The sequence below is a fragment of the Mytilus californianus genome, unplaced genomic scaffold, assembly GCF_021869535.1.
Source record: "Mytilus californianus isolate M0D057914Y unplaced genomic scaffold, xbMytCali1.0.p SCAF_8, whole genome shotgun sequence".
NCBI classification, from domain to species: Eukaryota; Metazoa; Mollusca; class Bivalvia; order Mytilida; family Mytilidae; genus Mytilus; species Mytilus californianus.
Window position 1 is genome coordinate 16,205,115 of NW_026262734.1, and position 11,039 is coordinate 16,216,153.

General features: G+C 30.2%; 1 protein-coding gene across 1 annotated transcript; it reads right to left on the reverse strand.

Annotated features, from left to right (window-relative positions):
• Nucleotides 1-1,676: 1,676 nt before the first annotated feature.
• On the reverse strand, nucleotides 1,677-11,020 carry LOC127711332 (uncharacterized). The gene is made up of 7 exons (XM_052217335.1): nucleotides 10,904-11,020; nucleotides 9,246-9,438; nucleotides 8,435-8,625; nucleotides 7,540-7,660; nucleotides 6,795-6,955; nucleotides 5,596-5,760; nucleotides 1,677-3,723 (listed from the first exon to the last, which is right to left on the reverse strand). Exons 1-7 carry the CDS (start codon nucleotides 10,916-10,918, stop codon nucleotides 3,145-3,147), a joined length of 1,425 nt encoding a protein of 474 aa, XP_052073295.1. The 5' UTR covers nucleotides 10,919-11,020; the 3' UTR covers nucleotides 1,677-3,144.
• Between the last annotated feature and the right edge of the window lie 19 nt (nucleotides 11,021-11,039).

The following is an 11,039-nucleotide window of genomic DNA, read 5'->3' on the forward strand; positions in this document are numbered from 1 at the left end:
AGGTTATGTCCCATAAATTGTCTAAAGATTGTTTCTTCTTGAAGATTACTGAAGTTTTGTTTATTTAAAGAAAGACCTTGTTAAAGCTACCTAGCAACCATATCATTTTGTTTATTTTGTTCCAAACTTTTATTTGGAACAATTGGAGTCCGAAGGATGCGATTCAAATATTAGGAAGTTTCCCTGAAGTCTTTTATAACAAAATCAATTGAGCAAAGTACCTAGCAACTTATTTTTTCTTAAACAGTATTACACAAACTTTGACATCAAACAATGAAACTTTAAAGGATGGGATTCCAATTTTGATAAATTTTTTGAGAAGTCTCTCAAAACAATGATTTGGAAAAGCACCTAGTGGACTATGTTGGGGGAAAACATTATGACCGAAATTTTGATGGATCTATTAAATTACAAAAGGATGGAGTTCCAGATTTTGTTAATTGCCTGAAAGATTCTCTGACCAACCATTTTGAAGAAAGGTTAATAGAAACCACATATGTTTGTAACATATTGCCCAAACTTTTATTTGGAACAGTTTCTTGTGATTCCAAGATTTGTAAATTTCCGAAAGGATGATCAGCCCAACAGTTTTTAAATAAAGGCACCTAGAAACCATATATATTGAGATTTAGCAACAAATCTATATGGAATCATTAGATTTCAAAGGCTGAAATTTTGAAGTTTGGTTAATTTCGCTAAAGTCTGTTAGAAAAATATTTATCGAGAAAAACACATAGCAATCAGAAATTTTTGGAAATATGATAAAATTTGACATTGGTCAATTGAATTTTCAAATGATATGATTCCAATTTTGGTAAAATTTACTGGACTCTCAGAAACTGTGTCAAGATTCATTAATATTTGTCCAGTTGTTTTGGAAGACTTGTGCTAACAAGACACATGGACAGAAAAATGGATCGACAGGGAGGACTGGTGGGAGTTTTGTATGAAGGGGGTATAAGTTAACATATTGTTTCAGATTTTATGAGTTTTATTAACAACTTAATTGTTAAAATTAGATGTGATAGAAGTAATATGTTTTCTACAGGTACAGCCATGAGTTATAAGTTTTTGTAGAGAGTTTTCTGTGTGAAACTGAAATATCTGAATCAAGAAAAGAACAATTATAGCTGTTAATATCAGATTTATTAAAAATCAGTTCCTTTGGGTTTATTTTCAATTATAATCAGAGACATACATGTATACTTTGTAGTAAAGGTACATATAGTTTGCATTAGATAACTTTTGTACTTTGTACCATTACTACATTGTACCTTAAGTTAGATTTTTAACTTTTGACATAACTGCTGTTTCAAGGTTATGTCCCATAAATTGTCTAAAGATTGTTTCTTCTTGAAGATTACTGAAGTTTTGTTTATTTAAAGAAAAACCTTGTAACATTGCAACATTAAAACATACCAAGAAGTTCATGTTGTTGGATTTTCACTGTTTCAGACGTTATCATTCCAGAGTAATGTACCTTGAATTGTTAACAATGGTTAACTTTGGAACATTTCTACCTGCCATGCTATGTATACTCAACACCAAAACCTTTTCGGTTTTCAATTAGTATATTTAAATTAGGAAGCATAATTTTCCTTGTTTAAAATTATGGTAACAGATAATCAGCTTTTATTTGGTGTCCATTGTAAATTAGTCACATTGAAATTAACAAATAAGAGAAAAATATTTAATTTACATTCAAATATAGGACATGGTTTAACAAAATTGTAATAATAATAAATAAATAAACAATGCAACTATAAATGGTAATAACAACTTGAAAAGGATTTCTGACTGAATGTGTAACTTAACCTGCCACAAGTCAACTGAAAAATTAATTTAATGCTTTTTGATTTATACATGTTTTGTCTTAAACCTGCAAAAGTTAGATAATAAGTCAGACAGGGATACTCAATCTTCAAAATAATCCTGAGATGAGATTGGTTGATTGATGCTTGGGACTATTAGTTCGGTGGCAGTGAACATTCAGGACCAGAACAAATTAACTATTTTCACAAATGTAGGTTCTGCAAGGGGGAACAACTTGGATGAATGGCAGGAAATTTTGACTGTCGCTAAAAAATCAGGAGGAGAAATACTGGTTAGAAACTTGATCAAGGAAGTACGATACCGCCTGTAAAACACAAAGCAGTCTCTATTACTGTTACTCGGGTTATTTTTTTGTAGGGATATTTATGTGGTTTTTACCCAAAAAGAATCGGTTATGTTTTGGTGTGTTTAATTTTGGCACTTGTGGAAATGGTCATAAATTCACAAGGGAATGGTTTATATTAAGTACTGGTTTTAAAAACATTTGTATGCTTATTTGTGGTTATGTCAACATGAGATAACAGAAACAAAACATTATTATGATATGTTATTTCTCATCATACAATTACATTCTTTTTGTTACCAAATAACAGCACAATATCACTATGAATAGCTGGTAACTGAGTATGAACCATATTTAAGTTAAAAGTAGGTTACTGGAATGGAGTTCATATGTAACTAATCGATACACATCATAAAACAAAAATCACAAACTAACAACCCAATTTTATTCAAACATTATTCAAGTTATAACCATCACATCAAACTGAGGACAGAACATAAGAAAATCCAATGGACAGAAATGCATTTTTTCAGATGTAATGTTGAGGTGTAATGGCTAAAATATAATATTGCAATGTTGAAACCCAAACAAATCATTCAGGTTACTATATGGAAACAAAGATGATGATTTATTTTCAAGGGGCATATCTCCAAAATGTAGACAATGATTCTGTGGAAATTAAATACAGATTTATTTTTTTTTAAATGTTTGTGTGAAATAAAAGATAATTTACAAACAAATAAGAGTGAATAAAATACAAATTTTCATTTTTTGTAGTCTTAAAGATGAGTATTTTTTTCTATTTCAACTTGGTTAATTCTCTTTACAATGGAAGTTTGGTTCAGTCTTAACAATAAAATAAATGCATAGATACAATGTCATACAGCTTCTTCTCTGATGATTTGATACATTTTATTTCTTGTAAATATTTTTCCAACCTTCAATATGAAGATTAGATATATTTTATTTCTTTTAGATATTGTTCCAACCATCAATAAATGTATTATACTATTTTTTGTAATGTTAGATCATGAAATCTTGACACGCTTTACCATTGGTTCACCGATTGTTTCTACACTATCTTCTGTAGCCATTTCAACCATTACGTTAGCACACTTAGGATCACCAGTGTCTTCATACTGTATACACACAACAAACGGATCACCTGAACCACTTTTCTCAAAGTGAACTTTAGTACCCTCTATTTTATGTTCGGAAGATTCGTCAGTAATTTCATTATTGCCATTACAAATGTTTTCTGCGATAGCCTCCTCTAAGTTCATACTTGTTGGCATATCTAAGTTAGAACTGGAAACATTGTCTGTGGATGAACACATACTGGTGGCAGGGGACACCTCCTGTCCAAGTTCTATACTGTTTTGTGGCAGGTATTGATGGTTCTCGGTTGACATTGTATTTAATATTAAAGGAACTGGTTTATATTCACGTTTAAGATTAAGTAAATGTTGATGAAGTAAACTCCTGTGTTGATTTTCCATTTGTTTAAGAATGTTTTCTATATTTTTGTCTAGGGGTACACTCAACTGTTCTAAATAATCCTGTTCACGCTTCTGATATTCTGCTATTTCATTTCGCAATTCATTAACCTACAAAATAAAATATAAATTATGATACAGGTTTTATTCAGAGGTTAAATTGGTCTGTAAGAATGGTTAATCCTGACTTTACATTAAATCAAAGCATCGTTGATGTTGTGATCCAGCCATATTCATAGCTAGTCTTATATTCTTTCTGACCATACTTTTTTCTAAATTTTTTTCTCTTTTCATTTCCAATATTACTGTAAAATTTCTATGTTATTGTCCAAAGGTAGGGAATTTCGCAATATTGATGCAAATATAGATATATATACTGATCTTTCAATTTTAGACTCTGTCAGATTCTATTTTTGACAAGAATGGAAAGGAAAATCGTCAAAAAAAGTAATATATTTTTTATATGCCATTAATAATGACAGGTTTAATCATTTCCAGAAAGAGGCCTTATAAATGCACTTTCTCAACAACATAAATTAAAAAAAATAATAACTATGTTTTATCTAAATTGGTGTTCATTCTTCATTAAGAATAAATACATTTCCTGTATTCAAATCTGAATGTACAAATACCTAATGCTGAGATATTTCCAATTACTCTTAAATAGCAATATAATGGGATATAAATGTAAAACAAACAAATAAATTTTATTGCAGAAAATGCTCAGGTAAGAGTTATGCAATTTTGTTCAATATTTCAACCAAATTTCTGATAATTGTAACTAATTAATTAGAACTTGATTATTGACTTATGTCAGATGATCAGGGCACAAGTAAAGTAAAATTTGATTGCATTTTTATACATATTTTTTTCATTTTAAGTATTTTCTTTGAAAAAATAATTAACAGAATATTTAAATGTAGTGTAGATCAAAATAAATAATACATTTGTAGGTTTACTATTGAGGTATTCAGTTAGGTGTGTAATAAATTGTGTCTATTAAATTATGTAACTGGTCATGAGATATTAACTGTTTTGAATTAAGCCTGGGTTTTTTTCTTATTAATATATACACCTTTGAGTGTAATTATTTGAAAATCATGACAGTTAATAATCATTCTGACTCTTACTTGCCTATGGAAAGAATTGGAGTAATACAATTTCAAAAAAGTGTGGGAATCAACTTAGATATATTAATACACATGTTGACCTACATTTCATTGAACAATAATTTACACAAGCACAAGATACTAATATAATACTTTCAAAATTCTTATCAACTGATTAAATTGATGTACAAATACTTTTTCAAATTAATTCATAAATAGTAAATCATCATGAATTTTGATTTAGAAAGGAACTATATGCAAGTGTATATATATCTAAAATAAAGTCACTATTTGACCAATCTTTTCATAATTTAAGGGCAAATAACGTGTCAAAAGTTTGCAGTTGATGATTAAAATGGTGTAGAAAGTTTCTGCAAGTCATAAAAACACATAATTAGTTTCATGATATGTCTTCAACTTAGTACTCTGCACCATCTCCAAAACCAGAGTGATCGCATAGATCCAACATGGCTGAATCAAAAAAATTAGCCATATAAAAGTAGAGATTTTATATGGTTGTGTAATTCATTTGTCTGTCTAAACTTACCCGTGTTTGGAATTCAAATATTTCTGACTTGTAAGATATTTTGCCAGTGTTTGTAATTTAAATAATTTTTAATTGTAAGATTGTTTTGCTGGTCTAAACTTACCTGTGTTTGTAATTCAAATATTTTGGACGTGTAAGATTCTTTTGCCCATCTAAACTTACCCATGTTTGTAATTGAAATATTTCTGACTTGTAAGATTGATTTGCCCATCTAAACTTACCCGTGTTTGTGATTGAAATATTTCTGACGTGTAAGATTCTTTTGCCTGTCTAAACTTACCCGTGTTTGTAATTCAAATATTTTTTATTTGTTATGTCTCAACCTACCTGAGTTTGTAATTCTGATATATCTGTTTTGTACGATTGTTCCACTAAGATTTTCTCCACCTCTAGTTTTTTATATTTCTGTTTTAGATCTTCAAATTGATTATCTGTATTCTGATCCTCAGCAATCTCTTTTTCTTCCTCTATATTCACTTCTATATTCACCTCCTTAAAAGATAGAAAGATCATTCTTTTACTTGTAAATAAAAAAAGAATGCTATTATAAAAGCATTCCCCTACTAATAATTGAAGTATTGGAAAACAGGCAGTGAGTGTATGACATATCCTAAAAGCTACCACAAACACTACAACTCAGCAGTGTTGAACTGCTGACCAATTATGAAGTCATTCTGTACATTTGATTTGAAAAAAGTGTGGCAAAATTTCTTAAGTTCTTTTTGCACATTGAAAATTCAAATTATTGGCAAACATTCAGTAGGTATCTGACAGATCTGAAAAGTTCTCATGTCTTACAACTCTTGATTGTCAAGTTGATGACTCAATATAAATTCATTCTGTATGGTAGTTTCAGAGAGAAATATGATGAAAAAATTAGTTGGGCACAATGAAAGACAGATAATGTGATTACAACATAGCCCCCCTTCCCCATCCTTGAATGAGGTATAATTTATCCCATTTAGCAAACTATTAATCATGCCATTAGTTTTCTCGTTTGAATTGTTTTACATTTGTCATTTTGGGGCTTATATAGCTTGCTATGCAGTATGTGTTTCGCTCATTGTTGTAGGATGTACGGTGACCTATAGCTTATAACTTCTAAGTGATTTGGTCTCTCGTGGAGAGTTGTCTCATTGGCAATCATACCACATCTTTTTATTTTTATATATGCAAGTACTAAAGGATCCTCAGATCTGCATTTTATCTTTATTGGACAAGCATTTTTGTTTTATGTAGATCAAACATAACAGGGCAGTTTCCCAACACGCTGAGTCTAATTTTTAGTTCACAAGGTAATAGTCCACAGATAGACATGTCACCCTACCTGGACACATTATTCTGACTCTGAGCTGACCATTCTTTACTCTTACTCCTTAATGCTGTGTGAGAAGCAGCAAATACCAATTCTAAGCCTAAGGTCCTTGGTTTGACTAGAACGGGGTTCGAACTCACAACCTCTTGCACTCAGGCGAAACATGATACCACAGACAACCAAGGCAGTTCATTGGATACAAGATACTTACATCATTAGATATAACTTGTGATGGAGGTTCCTCCTGTATTATCATTATATGGTGTGTCTGACCATTAGAACTATCTACAGTTTCTTCAGCAGCAACAGATGTGTGGATTTCACCAGACTTTACATTAGTTAAACTCACTTGGGTGGGATGACTTATTGCAGCTAGAAAGTAAAAATAAATAATCAAAGCATTGTCAGTGCTATAATCCAGCCAATCTGACTTGAACATCCTTTATGTTAACTAGATATAAAACTACCTATATGAGTTATGTTGAAAATGAGGCTTTTTTTAAATATTACTTATATAAGTTACTTAAATTTGAAAATTCTATTTACAGAGGCATCCATTCATACAGTTTAAACTAGCATAAAGATTTTTTCTCAGACATCTAGTAATGTTTCTAATGAAGCAGAGTAACTTTTTTTAATATTTTCTTATAAATGACCTATATAGATAATTAAAAAAATAACTTGTTTAAGTAAAGCCCTGACTGTTAGAAACCTTGCATTTGATAAATCCTTTCAAATGAATATATTGCATTTCCTTCCAGAGATTATAAAATAACAGGTTAGATAGATATATCATTTCAAATGAATATACTGCATTCCCTTCCAGAGATTATAAAATAACAGGTTAGATAGATATATCTTTTCAAATGAATATACTGCAATTCCTTCCAGAGATTTTAAAATAACAGGTTAGATAGATATATCATTCCGTTCAACAGTTACAATGTATTACTGACCTAATTCATGGCCAACAGATGTAGACATGACAGCTTCTGTAAGAGCTGGGTGGATAGAAAGACCTGTGCTATCAACAGCTGATGATGTCATCTCATCTTCATATTTAGGAGGGTAAACTTCCTGAAAATATTTTAAAGTCAAACAATAGAATTTTTTTTAACTATCTTTTTGTAATCTGTCACTAGACACTGCTTCACAATATTCAACATTACTCCAAAATGTAAGCAAATTTATTATTTAAAAAAGATGTTCGTGTACTTTAGTTTTGCAAGTTATATCTGTTTTGGGATTTCTTCTATATAGAAGTATCTTTCTTTAAAAAACTAACTTAGGGTGTCACATGTAGAGTAGGATCTGCTAACCTATGTGAAGCACCTGAGATCACCCCTGGTTTTTGGCGGGGTTCATGTTGCTCAGTCTTTAGTTTTCTAGTAGTGTTTTGTGGACTTTTGTTTTTTCATGGTTTTATATTGTTTTGCCATGGCTTGGTCAGTTTCGTTTTATGAGTTTTGAATGTCCCCTTTGTCTCTTTTGCATCTTTTCAGTAACTAACGTGATCAACATAAATACATAAAACATAAAAGATTGGCTAGATATTATGATAATAAATGTCCGGTAATCTTCTTTAGACCGTATTCTACATTTGTTTCCTTCTGTATTATTTTTAGCAGAATATATATATATGTGCACTGTATCATTTCAATATTTTTAAATTATGTTTTTACAGACAAATTTCCCTTTCATATTTTGATAAATCTCATTCATGAATTTGAAAATAATGCTTTTTTTTTCTTAAAAATATTTTTCAATAAAATTCTTCATTATTTTCAAGTTATATTTTTCAATGCCATCTGAACAACTTTGATTTTAAGAAGTTATACTTCAAATCTTTACCTGAGCAATTTGAATCTGAAAAGTGGTTTGTGGATTTCTGAAGTGGGTTTTGTAATGTTTAATTGCTTCATCTCTCCTGTTAAAACCATTACGACATTTATAACAATGCCAATGTGCTCCTTTAAACTTTTTCTCTCCTTTAATTATACCAACAATGTCACAATGATCACAACATCGTAAAATTTTCAAACCTGGAATTATAAAATATGACTTGTAAAATCAGCTAGAGCACATATTTGGTGTTTAAAGTTTGTCTGATATTAAACAAATATATTGTAGTTCCTGTTACTCTAGGAGTCAGTACTCTTAATTTTTCTTTCTCTCCGACTCATCTAGCTCCATATTGTCTGACAGTTTTTTTATTACAACTTATACTCTTGAGTTAAAGATCAGAGTAATATTTATTTACATGTTAAGTGTTCGTAAATTTCAAAGTTCAGTCCTGCAAATATTTTATTTACATAAATTAATATTGCACAAACAGTTTATCTATTATCTGTCAAGGTATGTGAAATTCAGGAAAAATGTATTAAAAAAACCCCAAGAAATCTATGACGAAAACTAACCCAATTTAGGAGGGTTAGCCATCCATGCATGGCTAAGGGGGGTTAGTTAGTTCATATTGAAATATCAGTGAAAGTAAAATTAACTTTAGCGGCATAGCCATGCACTCATGGCTAACCCTCTTTAGTTTGGTAAGTTTTTCATCATACATTTCTTATCAAATTTTCCAGAATTCAAAATTATTCCCGATTCAAATAACTCCTTGTTTTAAGGTGATTTTATTGTGATTTTTTTATAATATAATTACCAGCAAAATCTATTCCCTTATCTACATGTTTAACTCTATAATGAGCCTTCAGTATGACTGGGTCATGATACAGTTCAGTCTTCACACAGAATGGGCAATGCATGTGTAATGTACCATCACCACACCTCTGATCCACACATCTCATTGGAGTCAAATTATTTTCTGTACCTTTAATCCGAACACTTGGATGAGTCTGAAATATCAAACAAATCATATTTCAATATATAGATATCTACAGCTTAATTGGTATCACAGTTCCTAAAAACTCTGTGGAAACTTTCAACCAATCAAGAAATAGGAAATGTCACATAGGAGTTGCATTCGGCTTTGCCATTTTTGTTGTCAAATTTGTAATTTAATATTTCTGATGTTCTGGTTTTCCAAACAATATTCATGATATTCCAGAGTTATGCTATTTAATTTGCAAAGACAGACTACACAGGGCTTGAACTGATTTTTCTTTCAATTTTCAATAAATTTGGGGGCCCACTATAAATCTTAGTAGCCCACAAAATTTTATGGCAAAACAATTCTCAATAAATATTTTTGGAAACCTGAGAAAAATTAAATAAAGATCAATAAAGAGCTGTGACCCACAACAGTATTGAATCATAATGAAATTTAAATGTCTGGTGTTATATATATATTACATGCATTGACATGTATTATTGTGTTTTAATTCTTTCAATGAAGATTATAAACAAATTTTGTTCTCTCTGTTGTGTAACATTTCCTTTTACCTTAGATTAAACTTCAGGTAATGACTAATGTCAGTTACACCAGATATTTTCATGAAATATTTCATACAAAGGATTTTTTTCTCTTCAACAGGAGGTCGGGAGGAGACCCCTGAAAACGGGATTATTGTACTCCCGCCGGGAGGTTCACATGTATGTTTAATATTTCAGGATATTATTTTCAAATTATAATCTGTGAAATTATTTCCCATTATAATACATTTATTTGGTTTTTTATTTTCTAATTTAGCTTATAATAGTTTTAACTTATATTCAAATACACTTTTATAAGTCAATAGTATTTGCAAAGATTAAGTTTTTTTTTTATTAACTATTCAATATTTTTACTTCCCAGATTGAATTTCACGGCAATGGATAATATATCACAGTGAAATATTTTCCTCCAGATAAAAAAATAACAACTCCTGTAACATTTTTTCAACGGATATTTCATCTGGATAGAATTTTACTTTACATAATAACATTGTAGGAAGGTGTCACAGAAAAAAGTTTGAAATAAAAAAAATTAAAATAGCCTTTCAAGAAGTCATAATTATTTTAATTGGGTGAATGTTTATTTCTGACTACAAAATGTCATACCAAGGAGTTGTTTCCCTTTTCCAAAAAAAAAAAAAAAAATAGTAAAATTGAAACAAAAATGAATGCATTCAATTGAAGTAATTATCCATGTTTTTTTTGGTAATTTGTGGTCAAGTTCACCATGAAGCTACTTTCTATGAATTGCATGAAAGTACATTCCACAAAGAAAGACAAGACAAGAAAGTGATTCTCACAAAAATAAGATCATGGAAAATGCATGGCTTGTGATTTCTGAATAAAATCATAAATTGTTGGCAAAAATCATTATCAATTTTCAATTTTGCACGAACTTTGAAGGACTTAAACAAGTTACTCGCTTACAACATATGTATTCATTGTCAAAGACAATGCTTCTGTCAGCTAGAAGCAAATTCAGTTCGAACAACGATGAAATTAGTGTCTCCCTCTTTCTTTCCTTGTGTTCACGTCACCAAAATATGTCGACAAGCGCAGAAGG